At 40.4% G+C, this 24,876-nt stretch overlaps 1 protein-coding gene across 1 annotated transcript in view; it reads right to left on the bottom strand.

The window, feature by feature from the left end:
• The window catches only part of ARHGAP28 (Rho GTPase activating protein 28), a 99,154-nt gene extending 76,898 nt beyond the window's left edge, over positions 1-22,256 (bottom strand). Inside the window, exon 1 of the mRNA XM_023740061.1 lies at positions 22,176-22,256. Coding sequence (XP_023595829.1) covers positions 22,176-22,241 — 66 coding nt within the window. The 5' untranslated portion in view covers positions 22,242-22,256. The remainder of the gene's footprint in view (positions 1-22,175) is intronic.
• Positions 22,257-24,876: the final 2,620 nt, after the last annotated feature.

Genomic DNA, 24,876 nt, shown 5'->3' with positions numbered 1-24,876 from the left:
TTTGGACATGTTATCAGGAGGGCTCAGTCCCTGGAGAAGACATCATGCTTGGTGTGATGGTTAAGATTTTATGTAAACTTGGCTAGGCCATGATTCTCAATGTTGTAGCAGTTGTATAATGTTCTGACCACTTCCCTGTTGAAATCTGATATGTGATCACCCCCGTGATAGAATCTTCTGGTCCTGGTGGAGGCGGGGCCTGTGGCAGCTCACCACCCCCTCTCTCTGCCTTCCGCCAGTTACTTTCTGCCTGCTTGCCTTGCCAAGGTTTTTGGCTTGTTCCAGACTCAGCAGCTGCCTCTTGTTTACTCACCTCCGGTTCTTGGGACTTGAGCTAGCAGCTTACCTGTCGATCTTGGAATTCGTCAATCTTCGCAGCCTGTGAGCAAGAGTCTGGTTCCCCAACCTGCTGACCTTGGGTTTGCCAGCCCCTGCAGCTACGTGAATCAGGAGAAACCTTGCGGTATCATCTGCTGTTCTTGGAACTCGTTGACCTTCAGAGCCTGTGAGTTGGAGCCCCTCTCCGACCTGCCGACCTTGAGTTCACCAGCTTCTGCTGCTCTGTGAGTTGAAAGAGGCCTCTACCCTGATCCATGGACTTGGGACAGTTTAGCCTCTACAATTGCGTGAGCTGTTTCCTTGATATATATACTTATACGCTTTACTGGTTTTGCTTCTTTAGAGAACCCAGCCTAAGACATTTGGTACTGAGAGTGGTTCCACAGAAACAAAATTGTAAGGATGAGTTTTCTAAATTGGTTCCCAAGTCTAATAGTTGGTCTCAAAGAGGTTGATGACTCTACTTCCAGCAGTAAAGAGGGCACTGCTAGTCCATGGAATGAGGTGGCGATACAAATACGCAAAATATCACGACCAGTAAACCAGGTATTGGTGAAAGGCGAGACTTTGGGTGAACACATGTGTGATATCTTTCTATAGCTTTGTCAGAATGAGAAGTATAGGGAAACTGGTTCGTTGGTCCTACTTTCACTAGACAAAGAGATGTGAAAGAAAGAGATGTGCTCAGGGCTTCAGAGTCAAAGCTCAACTGCCGCATAAACGACCTCAAGGCTTCCACTTGTGCTTTGAAGGAAATCCTTATTTCTTGTAGTAACGGAACTGAAATTGCCGAAACCCAAACCCAGACTCTTATTGTTTAAGAGTGGCTGAATTACAACAACAGCTCAATTGCGAACCTCGAGAGGTGTCTGAAATTAAAGTAAGAGCATTGATTGGGAAGAAATTGGATCCTGAAACTTGGGATGGGGACATATGGGCAGATAATCAGGGAGCTGGAGACACTGAGTCCCCAAAATTCTGTTGAATCACTCCTGGCAGCAGAACCAGCCCCACCTGAAAACATCACTTCATGTTTGTCTGTTACACCACCCTGCCCAGGAAAACCATTAGCCCCTCCACTCCTATCTAATGAGATTAGCCCAGCTGCCTCTAAAGAGCCCTTGTCTGAGTCATTGCCTCGGGCATCGCCTGAGGCAGATGCTTTATAAGATAATGCTGAATGTTCTCAAAACAATTCCACACTACCGATTCGAGCTTCTAGACCTACAACTAGACTTGAGTCCCAGCAAGCCCCAACAGGTGAAGTACAGAGTGTGACCCAGGAGGAGGTACGCTACACTCCAAAAGAACTACTTGAGTTTTCTAATATGTATAAACAGAAACCTGGGGAATATGTATGGGAATGGCTATTAAGGGTGTGGGATAATAGTGCAAGGAACATAAAGATGGATCAGTCTGTGTTTATTGATATGGGTCCACTAAGCACAGGTTCTTCATTCAGTGTTTCAGCTCGAGAAGTTAGGAAAGGATCTAATTGTTTGATTGGGTTGCTGAAGCATGGATTACGAGCCGGCCTATACCAAATCAAGCAGGAGTGCCAGATCTGCCTTGGTATACTGTAGAAGGTATGCATAGGCTTAGGGAAATTGGCATGCTGGAGTGGATTTATCACGTTAAACCCACAGACCTACACATGGAATGCCCAGAGGACACACCTTTTACCTCAACCGTGAGGAACAAATTTGTGAAAGGAGCTCCAGCATCCTTGAAGATGGCTGTGACTGCTATTTTATGTAAATCAGATTTGACAGTGGGAACTGCCCTAACTGCACTGACACCTAACTACAATGGGGCTGACTGGACCCCATGGTAGGAGAGGCCAAGTGGCTGCACTCAATCCACAAAGAAAAGGTGAGCGTGGTTACTGTAATGGACAGCGGAGTCAAGGCAGTAATCAAAATAGTCTGACTCGTATGGATTTATGGCGTTGGCTACTTAGTCATGGTGTCCCTAGGAGTGAAACAGATGGGAAATCTACTAAATATTTACTTTATCTGTACAAATGGATGAATTCTAAGTCAGGTGAACAGCAGTCTAACTCGAATCACCAATTCCCTCAGTCAATTCCCAGACTTGAGCAAGTTTCAAGACCCACAACCCCTTGAATGAAGGGGAGGCCAGGTCCCCTTGAGGAAGGACTCCAATACAATGCCAAAAATTTTTACTTAGCCTTTCCCAAAGGGATCTACGGCCTTTTATGAGAGTGACTATTCACGGGGGAAAAGGAAATAATCAGACTTTTCAGGGATTACTGGATACTGGCTCTGAAGTGACACTAATTCCAGGAGACCCAAAACATCATTGTGGCCCACCAGTCAGACTGGGGGCATATGGAGGTCAGGTTATTAATGGAGTCTTGGCTAATGTCCATCTCACAGTAGGTCCAGTGGGTCCCCGAACCCATCCTGTAGTGATTTCCCCAGTTCCAGAATGCATAATTGGAATAGATACACTCAGCAACTGGCAGAACCCTCACATTGGATCCCTGACAAATGGAGTAATGGCTATTATGGTAGGAAAGGCCAAGTGGAAGCCATTAGAACTGACCCCACTTAGGAAAATAGTAAACCAAAAGCAATACCGCATTCCTGGAGGGATTGCAGAGATTACTGCCACCACTAAGGACTTGAAGGATGCAGGGGTGGTGATTCCCACTACATCCCCATTCATCTCACCTATCTGGCCTGTGCAAAAAACAGACGGATCTTGGAGAATGACAGTAGATAATCAAAAACTTAACCAAGTGGTGACTCTGATCGCAGCTGCTGTTCCAGGTGTAGTTTCACTGCTTGAGCAAATTAATACATCTCCTGGTACTTGGTATGCAGCTATTGACCTGGCTAATGCCTTTTTCTCCATACCTATTTCAAAGGACCATCAGAAGCAGTTTGCCTTCAGCTGGCAAGACCAGCAACACACCTTCGCTTGCCTACTTCAGGGCTACATCAACTCTCCAACCCTATGTCATAATTTAGTCCGCAGGGAACTTGATCGCCTTTCCCTTCCACAAGACGTCACGCTGGTCCATTACATTGATGACATTAAGCTGATTAGACCTAGTAAGGAAGAAGTATCAATGGCTCTGGACTTATTGGTAAAACATTTGTGTGCTAGAGGGTGGGAAATTAATCCCACAAAAATTCAGGCACCTTCCACCTCAGTATGTCAAGATATTCCTTCTAAAGTGAAAGACAAGTTATTGCATCTGGTTGCTCTCACAACTAAAAAGGAGGCACAGCGCCTAGTGGGTCTCTTTGGATTTTGGAGGCAACATATGCCTCATTTGGGTGTGTTACTCCAAGCCTATTTATCAAGTGACTCGAAAAGCTGCTAGTTTTGAGTGGGGCCCAGAACAAGAGAAGGCTCTGCAACAGGTTCAGGCTGCTGTGCAAGCCGCTCTACCACTTGGGCCATATGATCCAGCTGATCCAATGGTGCTTGAAGTGTCAGCGGCAGATAAGAGATGCTGTCTGGAGTCTTTGGCAGGCTCCTATTGGCGAATCACAGCGCGAACCCTTAGGATTTTGGAGCAAAGCCCTGCCATCCTCTGCAGATAACTACTTTCCTTTTGAGAAACAGCTTTTGGCTTGTCACTGGGCCTTAGCTGAGACTGAATGCTTAACCATGGGACACCAAGTCACCATGCAACCTGAGCTACCCATCATGAACTGGGTGTTGTCTGACCCACAGAGTCATAAAGTTGGACGTGCACAGCAGCACTCCATCATTAAATGGAAGTGGTATATATGAGATGGAGCCAGAGCAGGACCTGAAGGCACAAGTAAGTTGTATGAAGAAGTGGCCCAAATGCCCATGGTCTCCGCGCCTGTCACATTACCTTCCATCTCCCAGTCTGCACCTATGGCCTCATGGGGAGTTGACTGAAGAAGACCAGTTATGATCAGTTGACTGATGAAGAGAAAACTCGTGCCTGGTTTCCAGATAGTTCTGAGCGATATGCAGGCACCACTCTAAAGTGGATACCGGCAACACTACAGCCCCTTTCTGGGACCTCCCTGAAGGACAGTGGTGAAGGGAAATCATCTCAATGGGCAGAACTTTGAGCAGTGCACCTGGCTGTTCACTTTGCTTGGAAGGAAAAATGGCCAGATGTGCGATTATATACTGATTCATGGGCTGTGGCCAATGGTTTGGCTGGATGGTCAGGGACATGGAAGGAACATGATTGGGGAATTGGAGACAAGGATTTATGGGGAAGAGGTATGTGGATAGACCTCTGTGAATGGGCCAAAGAAGTAAAGACATTTGTGTCTCATGTGAATGCTCACCAACGGGGGACCTCAGCAGAGGACGATTTTAACAATCAAGTGGACAGGATGACACGTTCTGTGGAAAACAGTCATCCTCTTTCCGCAGTTACTACCGTCATTGCTCAATGGGCTCATGAAAAAAGTGGCCATGGTGGCAGGGATGGAGGTTATGCATGGGCCCAGCAACATGGACTTCCAATCACCAAGGCTGACTTGGCTACAGCCACTGCTGAGTATCCAATCTGCCAGCAGCAGAGACCAACTCTTGAGTCCCTGATATGGACCATCCCTCGAGGTGATCGGCCAGCGACCTGGTGGCAAGTTGATTACACTGGACCAATTCTATCATGGAAAGGGCAGCGTTTTGTCCTTACTGGAATAGACACTCTGGATATGGATTTTCCTTCCCTGCATGCAATGCTTCTGCCAAAACTACCATCCATGGACTTACTGAATGCCTTATCCACCGTCATGGTATCCCACACAGCATTGCCTCAGATCAAGGGACTCACTTCACAGCAGGTCCATGCCCATGGAATTCACTGGCCTTACCATGTTCTCCATCATCCTGAAGCAGCTGGCTTGACAGAACGATGGAATGACCTTCTAAAGATAATTACAGCACCGGCTAGGTGGCAATACCCTACATGGTTGAGACAATGTTCTCCAGGATGCAGTATATGCTCTAAACCAGCATCCAATATATGGTGCTGTTTCTCCCATAGCTAGGATTCATGGGTCCAGGAATCAAGGGGTGGAAATGGGAGTGGCACCACTCACTGTTACCCCTAGTGACCCACTTGCCGGATTTTTGCTTCCTGTCCCCACGACCTTATGCTCTGCAGGTCTAGAGCTCTTAGTTCCAAAGGGAGGGCTGCTCCCACCTGGCGACACATCACTGATTCCATTGAACTGGAAGCTAAGAATATCACCTGGCCACTTTGGGCTCCTTATGCCTCTGGATCAACAGACAAAGAAGGGAGTTACCATACTGGCTGGTGTCATTGATCCTGATTACCAAGAGGAAATTGGATTGATATTACATAATGGAGGCAAAGAAGAGTATGTCCAGGATGCTGGAGATTCTTTAGGGCGTCTCTTAGTACTACCATGTCCTGTGATTAAAGTCAATGGGAAACTACAGCAACCCAATTCCAACATGACTGCTAATGGCCCAGACCCTTCAGGAATGAAGGTTTGGGTCACCCCACCTGGTAAAGAACCATGACCAGCTGAAGTGCTTTCTGAGGGCAAAGGGAATACAGAATGGGTGGTGGAAGAAGGTAGTTCTAAGTACCAGTTACAGCCATGTGACCAGTTGCAGAAACAGGGACTGTAATTGCTATGAGTGCTTCTGTTTTGTATGTGTGCATCTAATAGTTTTGTTTCCTTCACTTATAAAAATATAAGATTTAAACAGGGCTAGTAAGTTATTAATTGTATGTGTGTTAGGTGTATCATGTTAGGTGCAAGTATGACTTTGTACTTATCTTTATTCAGAGATTATGTATGGTTAGGGGAGATGTGTACAGGTACCATGTTGACAAGGGGTGGACTGTGATGGTTAAGATTGTATGTCAACTTGGCTAGGCCATGATTCTCAGTGTTTTAGCAGTTGTATAATGTTCTGATCACTTCCCTGTTGAAATGTGATATGTGATCACCCCCATGATAGAATCTGCTGAGTGGTCCTGGTGGAGGTGGGGCCTGTGGCAGCTCACTACCCCCTCAGTTTCATCTCTCTGCCTTCTGCCTGTTACTTTCCGCCTGCTCGCCTTGCCAAGGTTTTTGACTTGTTCCAGACTCAGCAGCTGCCTCTTGTTGTCTCACCTCCGGTTCTTGGGACTTGAGCTAGCAGCTTACCTGTTGATCTTGGAATTTGTCAATCTTCTCAGCCTGTGAGCAAGAGTCCGGTTCCCCAACCTACTGACCTTGGGTTTTCCAGCCCCTGCAGCTATGTGAATCAGGAGAAACCTTGCCATCTTGTCTGCCGATCTTGGAATTTGTTGACCTTCACAGCCTGTGAGTGGGAGCCCCTCTCCAACCTGCTGACCTTGGGTTCACCATCTTCCGTGGCTCTGTGAATTGGGAGAGGCCTCTACCCTGATCCACAGACTTTGGACGTTCTAGCCTCTACAATCACGTGAGCTGTTTCCTTGATATAAATCTCTCTCTATATATACTTATACACTTTACTGGTTTTGCTTCTCTAGAGAATACAGCCTAAGACAGGGAAAAAGTGGAAGACGCTCAACGAGATGGATTGACACAGCGGCTTCAACAATGGGCTGAAACATAGCAAGGATTGCGAGGATGGCGCAGGACCGGGCAGTCTTTCGTTCTGTTGTACATAGGGTGGGTATGAGTTGGAACTGATAACATGTACGAGATACTGTGCTTACTTTTCACTTGTTGCTACACATTTAAGATATATTGCTGCTCCCCAGAGATGTTCACATTTATAAAATTTCTGGAATTTCAAAATATTTCTTATGGTGAGAGTCAAAATTAACATGGACTGTAGTATAAGATTTTTCATTATGACGTAAGCCAAGAGAAGGGATGTTTAGCTGACAACTTCCCTCACATCTTGACTTCTGGTTGTGGCTGTAGCTGTAGCTGCCATCATAGTTGTTTCTACAGGTACAGGTAGGGCATGTCATTATATATAGCTATTTAATGACTCATCCCTGAGTTTAAGAGTCTCTGTTTTCTTCCTTATTACAAGGTAAGTAGGTTTTTCTTTTTTTCAAATTTCCTACCTGCCTTGAAATAATTACTTGTTCTAGCCTCCGTGCTCTCAATTCCTCTTGCTTGGTCTTACTGGTTGACCGTTTCTGCAGGGAATTATTGACATCCCCTTTTCATCCAGGGTCTCATCCCAAAGAGAAGTTGGGATACAACAAAAATCATCTGGCTATTGAGAACAATGAAAGTACGTTTTTATTCGGGCATATCTTCCCAACTGTAACTGTATATTCAATCCCATGTTCTGTACAACATGTGTCTGTCTATACAGGTTGTAGACAAGTCCTGAGTCATGGCTGTCCGTGCAGTGACAATTGCACTTAGCCATTTATCGACCAACACTGAGAGCCCACTAAATGCCAGGCACTATCATAGACATGGCTCTCTATAGGGGACACTGCTGGTTGTCTTCCCCAAATCCATTCTCCCTGTCTTCTCTAACAGTATCCTGATTTTTCCCCAGTAATTTATGTGTCCAACTAAAAAAAAGACTCCCCTGGTTCACTTGCACATAAGGACGTTTATAGTTCAGGCTAATGAGAGGTAAGTGGGATTCTACTGCATGAGGTTTCCAGGAAAGTAAGATCAGAAGGACAGAGCCAATTTGTGCGAGTTCATTCCAGGAGCATGGATGGGTGCCTGGAGCAGCCTGGCCAGCTTGTAAGCTAAACAGTGAAGGCCACACGTGAAAGATGAAATGGAAAGGCGAAAGGAAGCTGAATCTATGCTAAAGAAAAGGACTACCTAACTTCAGTTTCTTATTAAGAGAGAAAAACAAATACATATTAGTGTAGCTCATGGTTTCTTCAGTTTTCTGTTCCAGGCAGTCAAACGTACACATAAGTGATATAATGACGTTTTTTTAAACCAACTAGAAAAGTATATATACACACATATAACCCGTTGCCATCTAGTGGATTCCAACTCATAGGAACCCTATAGGACAGAGTAGAGCTGCTCCATAGGGTTTCCAAGGAGCAGCTGGTGGATTCGAACTACTGACCTTTTGGTTAGCAGCTGAGCTCTTAACTACTGCGCTGCCAGGGCCCCTATATTATATAGTCAATTGTAAATCAGTCTCACCTTTAGCTAGTGGCTTATAAACTATTAAACTGGAAATAAATATTGGGGAAAGTGTATTTGGGCACTGTAATTCTGCTCACGATAAACAGGACTGTAGAGCTTGTACTGGGTATCCAGAGATTGATTTAGCATTTATGATTTACTGTACAATGGCTCTACTAAAACAAGGATTGAATATTCTAGTCCTTTATTATAAGAACTCCACTGAAAAATTAAATTGATTTGATATTTAATGAAATCATTATATTTTATTTGGACCCATAAAAATTATTCCTCTTGCCTGTTCATATTTTCTAAGTTTCCTATAAAAATTATGTATTACTTTCATAATAAGAAAAAAAAACACTCATTTTTTGGAAAGGAATAAATACTACAAAAGAAGTAGCACAAAAAAATGGGATCAAGATAGCAAAATGCACATAGCACTTTCTCTTCCTCCTGCAAATTACTCAAAGTTTCAAAAGATATATTTTTTAAAGAGTATATCAAAAACCAGTAGATATTTCCATTAGGCAGACCAGAAATTGTTGGAAATTCCTGGAAGATAAAAAGCTGGCAAGAATGGTTTGATAAAGATAGCGGAATACCTCAGCTGGAAAAACAGGCACAAGAGAAAAATGAATAGGAGGTAAATGCTGATACAGAAAAAGCTCACATTCAGAATGAGACTTAAAAGAGCAAACAGGCATCCCACCAACTCAGAAGGCAATGACTAAAGTGATTAAAGAATCTTTTTCTGAACAAAGAGGTCAGGCAGATCCTTTCCTCTGTCTACTGAACAGCAGGCAGCAGCTAATTATGATCCCAGGATAAAACGCAAGAAATGTGCTCTTGTGGATAGCGTACAAACGTCCTCTCGCCTGCCTGAGTGATGGTGGTGGTGACGGGGGTCCTGACGTGAGTGTAGTGGTCTTGCAGAAAGAGAGTTGTTAAAGGGTATGAACAGGAGCATAAGAAGGGAAATCAGGCTTGCCTGAAAAGGAAATAAATTGCAATTCTTCAGGATTTTGTTATTTTGGCATCAATACCATATTTATGTGTCTTAAAGTGAAGGGTTACAGTCGACACACCTAACGACTCACAGCTCGTACTCCTAATCACGGGAAAGTTCCTTGGAGGAAACAGGTCTACCAACTGCATAGGAAATATATGGCCATTACGTATATTAATCAATCAATCGATCTAGTCCTCCATTAATAAATATGAGGTAATACCCAAGGCTCAAAAGTTATTGAATAATAGCAATGGAAGAGGGAAAAAAAAAAAAACACATGACTCTAAAGGAAACAGAAAATTAAAGGAAAAGAAGAAAGCATTGGAATTTCAGATTTAATTTAGTACCTGCAGAGTACTGAAAGGCTACTGCAATCAGCAAATAAGAACAGATTGCTATGATAAACAGGAAATCAGAGAAAAGGAGACACTTTGGCAAATTTACAAGATGACAATTAAATTTCTTAAAATAATTAAAGACATAAAAAAGTGTAAATACAACCAAAGGCAAATTACTGATCTAAAAAATGAAATTAAAGAGATACCCAAGAATGAAGAACAAACACCAAAAAAAAAAAAAAAGTTAGAAAATAGAAAAAGACACTTACATGACTTGGAAGTTCAATCCAAACAATGCAAAAATCATCTAGCAAGATTTCCAGAAGGAGATAACTAAGAAAATGAAGAGAATAAATACCTTTTAAAATGTCAGAAGAAAATATCCAGAGCCTGAAGAATGAACTAGCTCCCAGATTAAAAAGGCTCGTTACTACTGACCAGAGAAATTTTTTAATAAGGCAACACCAGTGACACTTCAAGTCTCCAACAACAAAACAAACTTCAAAAAGCTTCCACGGGTATGAAGAACACCAAAGACACAAGGAAAATATTAGCCCAAGAGACAGAAAGGGCCACATAAACCAGAGACTCCATCAGCCTGAGACCAGAAGAACTAGATGGTGCCCGACTACCACCAATGACGACCCTGACAGAGAACACAACAGACAGTCCCTGACGGAGCACGAGAAAAGCAGAGTGTGGAGCTCAAATTCTAGTAAAAAGACCAGACTTAATGGTTTGACTGAGACTGGACGGACCCTGGAAGACATGGCCCCAGACTCTCTGTTAGCCCAAAACTAAAACCATTCCAGAGGCAAACTCTTCAGACAAAGATTAGACTGGACTATAAGACATAAAATGATACTCATGAAGAGTGTGCTTCTTAGCTCAAGTAGATACATAAGACCAAATGGGCAGCTCCCATCTGGAGGCGAGATGAGAAGGCAGAGAGGGTCAAGAGCTGGTTGAATGGACACGGGAATTCCGGGGTGGAAAGGAGGAGTGTGCTGTCACAGTACAGGGAGAGCAACTAGGGGTCACATAACAATGTGTGCATAAATTTTTGTCTGAGAGACTAACTTGAATTGTAAACTTTCACTTAAAGCACAATTAAAACAACAAACAAACCAAAAAGCTTACGCAGCTGTCATGTAGAGGACGAGAGTAATGTGAGCACTGTACTCCTCCATGGCAGTGGCCCATGCTAGAAGATAAGGGCAGATAACTTCAAAATTCTGAAGGAACGTGATTTTTTTTTTTGGAATGTGATTTTGAGCACAGAATTTTATATTCAACAAATTTAAGACTGAGTGAAAAGGAAAAACGTGTATTTTTTGGACATGAAAAAATTTATCATCCAGAGCCAGAAGTATTCAAGGAAGTCCTAATGCAAAAGATAAAATGTACAATCTGCTATAAGATGGAACTGCTATGCAAACAAAATAGTCTAACTATGTATATAGTAGAAAGGCTGTTAGAAACACAAAGGACATTGGCCAACAGACACTGTGGGATATTTTAACACAGTTCTGCCAGAGATGGACAATTCAAGCAGACAAAAAAAAAAAAAAAAAGAAAAAGGAATACAAAACACATGAATAACATAATCAGCAAACTGAATTCTGATAAATGGCAGGCCTAATTTTATATATGTGCAAATAGTATATCTATTAATATCCATATATATACATACATATACACACAAACATGTATTTGGTCTACTGTATCATTGTAACCCATTATACTTAAATGTAAGCAATGTAAAGAAAATACACACTGGTTTTGAAGAATTGAGAAACATTCACAAAAGTCAGCCATTTTTAAGTCACAAATTTGCAAAAGCAGAAATTCACCAAGCACATTCACTGAACATAAGGCAAAAAATTATAAATAAACTACAAATGGATAACAAGAACAAAAACAACAAAACAGAATTTTAAAACATCCTTCTGACCGCTTCTTGGGTTAAAGAAGAATTCAAAATTAAAATTAGACACCAAAAATAAAAGACAATAAAAGTATTACATATGAAAAAGCCTCAGGGGTGGTCAAATAGATAACTAGAGGAAATTTCAGAGTCTTAAATGCAAATAAAATTATAAAATGAATAAATTTTTATTCATTCAGAAAAATAAATCCAAGAAACAGACAGGAGTTGATAAAACTGCAATAAATTAATGCAATGAAAAACAAATCTAATAAATAAAACCGAAAGTTAGTTCTTCCAGTATCATTGCTGAAATAACAAACCATTCATAACTGCCAGACTAAATACACAAACAATACAAATAAACAAAAGAAATGATTACAAATACAAACAATTTAAAAACTATAATACACACACATGTTCAACTTTATATTGCTATATCTTAAAAATCTAAATAAAATTGACAATATTTTTAGAAAAATCCAAACCACCATGTTTCAATAGAGTATAAAAAACAATAAACCAGTGAACTCTAGCAACTGTAGAGATATTCAAATATTTATGCCTAAAGAAGGCTCAACATCCAGAAATTTTATCAATCATCCTTCCATATACTCAGAGAATATATAATCTCTATTTTTTAAATAATCTACTCCATAATATTGGAAAATATGCAGCAAATTCATTCTGAGACTAGCACAATCCCGGTTCAAAACAAAAAGATTAATTTAGGGAAGTCTCATTTACTAATACAAATGTAAAATCAAAAATAATTTATTAATTAACCAAATAATTTTTAAAATACAATCCAGCTAAATACAGTTTATCTCAGCAAATAAAGAATGTTACAATAGTAGAAAATCCATCACTGTAATTTCCTATCAAATAAAAGATAAAAAACAATATATTTATTTAGACAGATTCTAAAAAGTGATTTCATGATATTTAGTGTCTATTCTTGATACGGAGCCCTGGTGGCGTAATAGTTAAGAGCTACAGCTGCTAACGAAGAGGTCAGCAGGTTGAATCTACCAGCTGCTCCTTGCAAACTCTATGGGGCAGTTCTACTCTGTCCATTGGGTTGCTATGGGTCGGAATCACCTTGAAGGCAAAGGGTTTGGTTTTTATTCTTGATAAAACCACTAACAAGCTAAAACTGCAAAGAAACTGTGATGGTTAATGCTATGTGTCAACTTGACTAAGTCATGATTCTTAGTGGTTTGACAGATACCCTGTAATCATCCTCCATTTTGTGATCTGATGTGAACAGTCAGTCAGTTGGAAGGGGCATTTCCTCGGGGGTGTGGCCTGCTATGAAGGCCTTTACAAGTGATTAACATTTAAATCAGCTGAGTTTAAGTAAAGCCGATTTTCCTTCACCATGTGGGTGGGCCTCATCCAATCAGATGAAGACCCTCAGAGCAAAACTGAGGTTTCCTGAGGGAGAAAGATTCTGCCTCAAGGCTGTCATATACCCAAGACTGCTGAGTTTTCAGCCTGATTTCGGACTTGCCAGCCCCCACAATCATGTGAGCCAGTTTCTTAAAATAAATCTATGTATTTATCTACTGATCACTTGATTGCTGGATCAGTCGAATCAATAGATTATCTCACTGATTCTGTTTCTCTGGAGAACCTGAGCACATTTACTAACGCGTTAGCAATGAACTGAGTAGAAACACGTAACACTTTACAGATAAGTGTGAAAAGAAAGCACAAATAATGAAAAGACAAAATCACTGTTTACAATTGGGAAAAGATGCAAATTCCCCTCAAATTTTTCTGAAAATTCAATAAAATTCTAAATAAAGTCCCAATAATATCTCATGAGCTTCTATAGACTGATATTAAAATCCATGTAGAAGAGAAAAATTTCAGAAAATAGCAAAGAAAGTTTTGAAAAAGAACAATGGGGGCACTTATTCCGACAGATTTCCGAAAGATACCACAGGACCACAGGAATTAACTACGTTCATTTAAACATAGGGATTCAGTCCATCCTAAAGGGGGCATTTCAATCAATGTGGAAAAATAAGCAATCAAAAAACTGGTTTTGAGCAATTCATCCATAAAAAATTAAAGTTAGGTCCTACTTTACACCATTCACAAAAAACAAATTCCAGATAAATAGTAAAATAAGATATAAATGTATTAGGAAATATAGAAAAATTTGTTTTTAACCTTCGAGTAGATAAAAGCTTTATGAGTCAAAAGAATTTCACAAAACCATAAATAAAAAGACAGATTTGACTAAACATTTTCAAAGTATTTTTTAAAACAATAAACAAAATTTAAAGATAAGTATAAAAAAAAACTTGAAACATATATTCAAACTAACTGAAAAAAATGCGCCAAAGGTGAGAAGGGAGCATGTTGACATGTCATGGGGTTGTTAACCAATGTCATAAAACAATATGTGTACTAACTGTTTAATGAGAAAATATTTGTTCTGTAAACCTTCACCTAAAGTACAATTTAAAAAAAATTAAAAAAAAAAAAAAAAGGGCCAAGGGCATGAAAAGGCAAGTAACAAAAGAAGAAATGGCCAACTTCAATTAACCTGTGAAAAGATGCTCAATCGCATGAATAATAAGGGAAATACAAATAAAATGTAAACAGCAACAAATTATTTTTCATTCACTTCAGTGGCAGACATTGCAGACTGGCAATATCCAATGTTAGTTAAGGAGTTAGTGGAAAGAACACCACCTCACACACTTTTTGTGACAGTGTAATCTGTGGTCCAGACTTTTTGGAACATTTTGGCATTATCTATTAGAATTCAAAATGTCCTTACTCTTCATCTTAATAATTCCACTTCTAGGTATCTGTCTTAAAAAGCCCATTGCCATCGAGTCGATTCCGACTCAGAGCGACCCTACAGGACAGAGTAGAACTGTCCCATAGGGTTTCCAAGGAGCAGCTCGCAGATTCGAACTGCTGACCTTTTGGTTAGCAGCCACGTTCTTAACCACTGCGCCAGCAGGGCCCCAGGTATCTGTCTTAGCAAGACACATTTACATATTCTAAAAAGCATGTATTTGAATGCTCATTAGCGCATTATCATAGCACGAAGTTGGAAACAAGCTAAATGTATGACAATAGAAAAATTACTACATAATTATATAACATCCAAAATCTGGAATTACTTTGGAATATGAAAAAAGCAGTTAAAAAGTATGGCTTACATTTAATAAAAGGAAAGATTGCCAGGTTGTAACATGAATGATATATACATAAGATACATAATAATATAGCTACTATCCCACTTAGTCACAAAGCAATATATTTGTATAGGTCCACGGGGTAAAAAGGAATAGAAAGTCTCCGTAAGGAGACATACCAAACCGATAACCATGCTTTTCTCTGGAGAGTGGGGTAGGGGTCACGGGGAGTGCCAGGAAAAAGACATTTTTCTGTATCATATATTTCTATCGTTTTACATTTTTTTTAACAGTAAAAAGGTATTCCTGCGTTGTGCAAAAAAACTAAGACCAGAACTAACAGAATCTACATATCTATTTTTTGAATCATTGAATTATATCCTCACTAAATAAGTATAGTGGGTCAAATTCATACCTCCAAAGTTAGTGCAAAATCTCCTCATAAAACTTAGATGCTAAGTTTTCTCTAAGAAAGTGAAATAGAAAAATTTTAGCTAATTATTCTATTAATTTAGGTAAATAATGCCAAAGAAAGAAAGAAAGGCAGGGATGGGGGATAAAGGAGGGAGACAGAGACAGTCAGGGAGAGAGATGAGAGAAAACACACAGAGGACAGACCACGACAGACAGAGGGAGGAAGGAACCATTGTCTATTCCGCCAAATTAAAATAGAAAATTGAAAATATTCAGGAACCTTCCCTAGAAAAGGCCATGTTTCTTTACTTTGCAGAAGTAGACACTAAAGCTTTTAGGAAAAAAAGCAGAGATGTTTACTAGGCCTTATATATTATAAATGTAAAATTTTTTTAAAAGACTACCTTTCTATGATGCTTTACATTTTTTACAAAGAACTATCTACATTTTTAAGCAGGATGTCCAATTCTGGGCCTTTACAGACTTTCAGATGCCCATTTACCACGAGAGCAGAAGACCTCTTTACTCCCCGGGACACTTGCCCAGCCTTATTCCTCATGCTCAGTTCCCTCTAGAACTGGGTCTTGAACAGCAAGACCAGAAGAAGTTGGAGGAAGGCTAAGAGAAGAAGAGCCCATAGGCCATTCACTTCTTCCACTAAAGGCCTTCTCTGCCTTTCCTAGAATTAAACCCCGAACAATTTATTGAGTCTGTGTCTGTTAGAAAAGAAAAACACTCCACACTTCTTTTCACACTTAAAAACCCAATGAATGAGTGCCCTCTTTACCCTTCCCTTCACGGTCTAAATGAAAGAAAAGAGCACAAACAGGACTCTTTATCTCACTGTTTCTATGTCACCAGAAGTCTAAAGTTATTTTTGTTGTTGTTCAGATGTCATTGACTTGATTCCGGTTCACAGGGACCCCATGTACAACAGCACGAAACACTGCCTGGTCCTGCACCATCCTCACTATCATTGCTATGTTTGAGCCCACTGTTACAGACCCTGTGTCAATCCATCTTGCTGAGGGTCTTCCTCTTCTTTGCTGACCCTCTACTTTACACAGCATGATGTCCTTCTCCAGGGATGGGTCTCTCCTGATAACATGTCCAAAATATGTGAGACTAAGTTTTGCCATCCTTGCTTCTAAGGAGCATTCTCGCTGTAGTTCGTCCAAGATACATATGTTCATTCTTCTGGCAGTCTATGGTATATTCAATATTCTTCACCAACACCATCATTCAAAGGCATCAATCCCTCTTCAGTCTTTCTTATTCATTATCCAGCTTTCACATGCATGTGAGGCAACTGAAAACACCATGGCTTGGGTCAGGTGCACCTCAGTCCTTAAAGTGACATCTTTGCTTTTAAACACTTTAAAGAGATCTCTTGCAGCAAATTTGCCCAATGCAATGCATTGTCTGATTTCTCGACCGCTACTTGCACGGGCTTTGATTGTGGATCCAAGCAAAATGAAATCCTTCACAACTTGAATCTTTTCTCCATTTATCACAATGTTGCTTATTGGTCCAGTTGTGAGGATTTTTGTTTTCTGTATGTTGAGGTGTAATCCATACTGAAGGCTGTGGTCTTTGATGTTCATCAGTAAATGTTTCAATCTTCTTCACTTTCAACAAGCAAGGCTGTGTCATCTGCAATCACAGGTTGTTAATGAGTCTTCCTCCAATCCTGATGCCCCATTCTTCTTCATATAGTCCAGCTTCTCAGATTATTTGCTCAGCATACAGACTGAATAAGTATGGTGAAAGGATACAACCCTGACGTACACCTTTCCTGACTTTAAATCATGCAGTATCCCTTTGTTCTATCTGGACAACTGCCTCTTGATCTATGTACAGGTTCCTCAGGAGCACAATTAAGTGTTCTGGAATTCCCATTCTTTGCAATATTATCCATAATTTGTTATGATCCACACAATTGAATGTCTCTGCATAGTCAATAAAACACAGCTAAACATCTTTCTGGTATTCTCTGCTTTCGACCAGGATCCATCTGACATCAGCAATAAAATCCCTGGTTCCATGTCCTCTTCTGAATCTGCCTTGAATTTCTGGCAGTTCCCTGTTGACACATTGCTGCAACCGCTTCTGAATGATCTTCAGCAAAATGTTACTTGCATGTGATATTTGGTTGGATCACCTTCCTTGGGAATAGGCATAAATATGGATCTCTTCCAATCAGTTGGCCAGGTAGCTGTCTTTCCAATTTCTCGGCATAAACGAGTGAGCACTTCCAGCGCTGCATCCATTTGTTGAAACATCTCAATGGGTATTCTGTCAATTTCTGGACGCTTGTTTTTTTGCCGATGACTTCAGTGCAGTTTGGACTTCTTCCTTGAGTACCATTGGTTTCTGATCATATGCCACCTCCTGAAACAGTTGAACATCAACCAATTCTTTTTCATATAGTAACTCTGTATATTCCTTCCATCTTCTTTTGATGCTTCCTGCATCATTTAATATTTTCCCTGTAGACTTCTTCCATATTGCAACTCGAGGCCTGAATTTTATCATCAGTTCTTTCAGCTTGAGAAATGCTGAGCATGTTCTTCCCTTTTGGTTTTCTATCTCCAGGTCTTTGCATATGTCATTATAATACTTTATCTTCTCTAACCACCCTTTAAAATCTTGTCTTCAGCTCTTTTACTTCATTTCTTCCTTTTGCTTTAGCTACTCGATTTTCAAGAGCAAATTTCAAAGTTTCTTCTGACATTCATTTTTGGTCTTTTCTTTTTCCTATGTTTTTAATGACTTCTTGCTTACTTCATGGATGATGTCCTTGCACAACTCACCTGGGCTCTGGTCATTAGTGTTCAATGCGTCAAATCTGTTCTTGAGATGGTCTCTCAATTCAGGTGGGATATACTCAAGGTCGCACTTTGGCTCTCGCGGATTTATTCTAATTTTCTTCAGTTTCAACTTGAACTTGCATATGAGCAATTGATGGTCTGTTCCACACTGGGTCCTGGCCTTGCTCTGAAAGATGATACTGAGCTTTTCCATCATCTCTTTCCACAGATGTAGTAGATTTGATTCCTGTGTATTCTCTCTGGCAAGGTCCACGTTTATAGTTGCCTTTTATGTTGTTGAAAAAAGGTATTTGCAATGAAGAAGTCATTGGTCTTGCAAAATTCTATCATGCGATATCTGGCATCGTTTCTATCACCAAGGCCATATTTTCCAACTATCGTCTTTTTTGGTTTCCAACTTTCACATTCCAATCACCAGTAATTATCAATGCATCTTGATTGCATGTTTGATCAATTTCAGACTGCAGAAGTTGGTAAAAATCTTCAATTTCTTCATCTTTGGCCTTAGCGGTTAGTGTGTAAATTTGAGTAATAGTCGTATTAACTGGTCTTCCTTGTAGGTGTATGGAAATCATCCTGTCACTAATAGCGTTGTACTCCAGGATAGATCCTGAAATGTTCTTTTTGATGATGAATGCAATGTCATTCCTCTTCAAGTTGTCATTCCTGGCTTAGCAGACCATATGATTGTCTGATTCAAAATGGCCAATACCAGTCCATTTTAGCCCACTAATGCCTGGGACATCTATCTTCATGTGTTCCATTTCATTTTTGACGATTTCCAATTCTCCTAGATTCATACTTCTTACATTCCATGTTCCAGTTATCAGTGGATGTTTGCAGCTGTTTCTTCTCATTTTGAGTTGTGCCACATCAGCAAATGAAGGTCTTGAAAGCTTGACTCCATCAACATCATGAAGGTCGGCTCTACTTTGAGGAGGCAGCTCTTCCTCAGTTATATTTCGATTGTCTTCCAACCTGAGGGGATCATCTTCTGGCACTATATCAGACAATGTTCCACTGCTATTCATAAGGTTTTTACTGGCTAATTCTGTTCAGAAGTAGACCACTGGGTCCTTCTGCCTAGTCTATCTTAGCCTGGAAGCTCAGCTAAAACCTGTCCACCATGGGTGACCCTGCTAATATTTGAATACCAGTGGCACAGCTTCCAGCATCACAGCAACACGCAAGCTGCCACAGTACGACAAACTGACAGACACATGGGGGAGAAAAACTGGTAGCTGTCGAAAATGAAATGGAATGCATAAACATCGATATCCTAGGCATCAGGGAGCCTAGAAACGGACTGGTATTGGCCATTATGAATCAGACAAGCGTGGTCTACTGTGCCGGGAATGACAAATTGAAGAGGAATGGTGTTGCGTTCATGGTGAAAAAGAACATTTCAAGATCTGTCCTGAAGTACAACGCTGTCAGTGACAGGAGAATATCCATATGCCTACAAGGAAGACCACTCAATATGACAATTATTCAAATTTACACACTAACCAGTAAGGCCAAAGATGAAGAAACTGAAGACTTGTATCAACTTCTGCAGTCTGAAATTGATCAAACATACAATCAAGATGCATTGATTCGAATGTGATTGGAATGCAATTGGAATACGCAATTTGGAAATAAAGGATTGGTAGTTGGAAAATATGGCCTTGGCGATTGTCATGGATTGAATTGTGTCCCCCAAGAATATCTGACAACTTGGCTGGGTCATGATTCCCAGTATTGTATGATTGTGTACCATTTTGTAATCTGATGTGACTTCCTTATGTGTTGTAAATTCAATCACTATGATCTAATAAGATGGATTAGTGGCAGTTATACTGATGAGGTATACAAGATTGGATAGTGTCTTAAGCCAATCTCTTTTGAGATATAAAAGAGAGAAGAGAGCAGAGACACATGGGAACCTCATACCACCAAGAAAGCAGTACTGGGAACAGAGCTCAGCCTTTGGACCTGAGGTTCCCGCACTGAGATGCTCCCAGACCAAGGGAAGACTGATGCATCACAAGGACCTTCCTCCAGAGCCAAAACCGAGGGCCTTCTCCTGGAGCTGATGCCCTGAATTTGGACTTGTAGCCTACTGGCCTGTGAGAGAATAAGGCTTTGTCAAAGCCATCCACTTGTGAAGCAGCACTAGATGACAAAGGCAGTGACAGAAAGTTACAGCAAGCCCTAAAGAGGTAACGTCTGCACTTTCTTGAGTAACTGGAGGATTAAGGAGAGGCCTACGGACCCTTTCGTATTCTGCAGTTTGTTAGGGAATGGCAAAAACCCTGAAAATGGGGGTGGAGAAGGAAGCATGTAGGACAAATTCTTAGTACCGTCTGAAGATCATCTTGGCGATAAGTCAACACTGACTCAGGGAATTCAAACCAGCAGGGCAAATCTGTTCTTTGTTAGTCATCTTGGCCAGGATGCCTATAACTGGAGCCCTTGCCTCCAGTTGTGGGAGTCAGCTTTACAGCTGGAGAAAATTGCACCACCCAGAAAGACACAGGTTTCAATCAGGCTGAAAGTTCAAACAGCACAGAATTCAAAATTCACTTACCTCAATGCATGTTGTTATATAGCACAGAAGATTCTAGAACTACAGTGTTCAGTACATTAGCTATAAACCACACGTGGCTATTTAAATTTAAATCAATTAAAATTAAATACAATAACAAATTCACTTCCTTAGTCACGCTAGCCACATTTCAAGTCACATGTGGCTACCATATTGAACAGCACAGAAATAAAATATATCCATCATTGTAGAAAGTTCTAAAGAACAGCGCTATTCTAGAATACTATTGGCACAGATGCATTACTGGTTAAGTAGGCATATGTGAGCTGCCCTGGCAACTACCCAATGTAATTAATATATCTAAGGGAAGACATAAGTTACAAGCTAAAATAAATCGAACTGAAGAGTGCCTTCAATCATGCTTTCTACTCAATATCCTTAAAATTTTAATTTATGTCATTATTGATATTATAATTAAATAGATAAGAAACCTAAATCAGAATGATTAACTAACCTGCCTCAGGCCATCTCTTTATCTGGAACTGCAGCAGCATATCAAGTTTTCTTTTCTCTGTATACTCATTACCCTCGAAGTTCCAAGAATCCTACCTGCATAGAACCTGATGTAGTTAGTACTTTGCATAGAGAATGTATTCAGTATTTGTTGTATCAATGAATGAATGGATCAACAGGTTGTAAGGAGGGGCGAGCAGTAAAACAGGTGGTGCAAACAGTTAAAGTGATCTACAGCTAACCAAAAGGTGAGAGTTTGAGCACCCAGAGGAACCTCAGAAGAAAGGCCTGGAGATCTACTTCCAAAAAATCAACCACTGAAAACCCTATGGAGCACAGTTCTACTCCGACACATATGGGGTTGTCATGAGTCAGAGCTGACTGGACTGCAACTGGTTAGGAGTAAAACACAGGTAGAAACAGGAGAACAGGACTAACAGCCTCAGATGTAAAACTGGGGCCATGGAAGTGCTGAGGGAAGGGTGGAATTTCAATCATTCCTCATAAAACATTGGATGCTTCCCTTAATTATTCTCTTGCCTGCTTAATGAATGCTGACATCTCTCATTTTTACCATTTCAAGTTATCGAAACATAAAGGCTTCCATACCCACTCTACCACACCAACCCATTTAAAACCACCTGGGCTTGTTTATAATCCATAGGCCCACGTCCCGGGACTCATCTGCCCTACCCTAGACTCTCCCTCACAGAGTTGAGATTTAAGTAAAAGCTCTGTGTACGCCATCCATGAAAACTTGTCCCATTGCTAAAGAAATTACTCTCCAACTTCAACAAAGAACGGAAGAAATGTAACATTGATAGAAGATTGCAGTATGGGAGATAAGAAATGATCATTTAATTAGTAAAATTTTGTACTGTGCTGTCTGCCTTAGTTTTCTCTGAAAGCTAGAATGTGACCGGCTTTTTCTGACATTTTCCACCCCTCCTCACCCCCGTCAAAAAAACAAACCGAAACACTTCTTATAGCATGTTCATTACTTACAGGAGATTCACTAACTCCAAAGACGTCCCTGACATCCCTGACAGACTGCTTGTTCTTTTTTCTCATGGTCTGAGTGTAGGTGTTGTATCTCTTCTTTACTGCAGCTGCTTGGGTTCGAGTTAATGTAGAGAGCAAGGCCTTCCCATCCTCCTCCTCATCACCTGAGATCAGAGTTGATAAACCCACATCTTGCAACCATTCTGCTTCAAGTTCTCCTTCTGTAAAACAACATTATGGAGAGATTAGCAACATATTCTACATGACTGGATGATGATGTGTGTCTGGAGGGCTGCGCATTTCACACAATAAGAAATAGCAGGAAGATCCCACTCTGGTGTGTGGCATCTGGGGTCTTAAAAGCTTCTGAGCCACCATCTAAGCTGCATCAATTGGCCCCAACCACCTGGAGTAAAGGAGAATGAAGAACACCAAAGACACAAGGATAAGTATTAGCCCAAGAGACAGAAAGGGCCACATAAACCAGAGACTTCATCAGCCTGAGACCAGAAGAACTAGATGGTGCCTGGCTACCACCAATGATCACCCTGACAGGGAACACAACAGAAAGTCCTTGACGGAGCAGAAGAAAAATGGGATGCAGAACTCAAATTCTAGTAAAAAGACCAGACTTAATGGTCTGACTGAGACTGGAAGAACCCCTGAGGCCATGGCCCCCGGACACCATGTTAACCCAGAACTAAAACCATTCCTGAAGACCACCCATCAGACAAAGATTAAACTGGACTATAATACACAAAATAATACTTGTGAAGAGTATACTTACTAGTTCAAGCAGACACATGAGACCAATGGGGCAGCTCCTGCCCGGAGGCAGGATGAGAAGGCAGAGGGGGTCAGGAGCTGGTTGGATGGACACAGGAAACCCGGGGTAGAAAGGCGGAGTGTGCTGTCAGATTGCAGGGCTTGCAACTAGTGTCACATGACAATATGTGTATAAAATTTTGTATGAGAGATTAAGTTGAGCTGTAAACTTTCATGTAAAGTACAATTAAAGAAGAAAGAAACAGCAGAAAGCAATATATGAAGACTGTCTTAATGGCACGGTCGAAAAAAGACTGTCTTTTTGAACAGAAACTTCAGTGAATAAATGTAACAAGGAATACACACCTTGCAAAAATAGTTTGGAAAAGTCGCAAACTGATGGCTCCAGACCTTAACAAGCAAAAATCAGCAATATCTGAGGAGTGGGAGCACTAGACTATTATTCAGTACATTACAGTACTCAGAATGGCTGGTTCTCATTCTCCGTCTCTCTCTCTCTGTGGTATTACCGTATTTTTAGTTTGTAACTCCTCCTTTTTTCTATGATTTAAAAGGCAAATGCCTAAACAATAATAATAAATCTATGTTAATGAGCAAACAATGTATGAAGAGGTAATCTGTGATGATAACAGTATAAAGGGGGAGGGATGGCGGTGTATAGGAGCAGAGTGGTTGCTATCGAAACTAAACTGGTATTATTCCAACTAAATTGTTAAATGTTTACGATAATTGTAACCCCCAAAGTGATCGCTAAAAAAATAACTAAAAAAAAATACAGAAAAGGAAAGAAGGAAATCAAAAGGGTACACTCTAAAAATTCAGCTAAATAATAGTAATTTTAAATAGCAGTAAAGGAGGAAATGAGGGGGAAAAATCATATAAGACATACAGAACACAATAGCTAAATGGCAGAGGCAAATCTTTCCTTATCAGTAATTAATTTAAATGTAAATGGAAGATTTTCTTTTTTCCCCACAGTAATTATGGGAAAGGCCTATGAGAATAAATGAAAAGTCTGTATTGTAATTTTTAAAGAAATCAAATTTTAAAATATTCTCTAGTAAAATAAAGTTGGTAATTGAGAAACTTGGTAAGATACATTATTTTCCTTGACAGAGAGTTAAATATACCATATCTGGACTATTCATTTTTCAAAAAATGATAAAATCTGAATATTTGCACTAAAGCCATAAAAGAGTGGATTAATAGAACACAAGAGGATTTTTAATCCCTCAAATGCACGTTCAGGTCTCGGCACCGCCATTTACTAGCTGGGCGGCTTAGGTAAATTTTCCAAGGATCTCCAGGCTTCAGTGTCCTCTGCAAACGCAGGTAACTGCTGTGAGGATTATTTTAACAATGTATTCATGACAGATGGCAAAGAACCCGGAACAACGAAGGTGTCCAATAAATGTTCTCTTACTTTTGTCCTTATTCTGAACATCAAGTAATCTTTCATTTTTTCAAAAGGCAATTCAAACGCTTAAAATTCCTCACAATGAGAATCAATTGCTATTGTACGCTAGATATGCAGAAAGAGTAAGCATTGAGAATATGGATGTCCTGTGACAGAGAATCCCCTACACTTAGACTTCTGGGAACTTAGGTAAACAGGCACTCCCTGAATGAGGTCTGTTTAAGGAGCAGATTAGACTGATTTGTAAATAGCATATCAAAGCATCAGTCAGGAGTTCTGGAGTCTGCTTACATTATCGCTTTATTTGTATATAAACAAAGACTTCTAAGTGCTTGACAGGTCTAATCTTCTACCTTGGTAAATATTTTGTTTGATATTACATTTTTCATTTGTTTTGTAAGCCTTCTCTTTCACAGAAAATGCAAAAGCAAAAATAACTCATTGCCATCAAGTGGATTCCGACTCATAGCGACCCCATAGGATGGAGTAGAACTGCCCCAT

This window comes from Trichechus manatus, unplaced genomic scaffold (genome assembly GCF_000243295.1).
Source record: "Trichechus manatus latirostris isolate Lorelei unplaced genomic scaffold, TriManLat1.0 scaffold00146, whole genome shotgun sequence".
Lineage (NCBI taxonomy): Eukaryota > Metazoa > Chordata > Mammalia > Sirenia > Trichechidae > Trichechus > Trichechus manatus.
The sequence above is the reverse complement of the archived record's forward strand: the minus strand, read 5'-3'. Positions and strand labels throughout refer to the sequence as shown.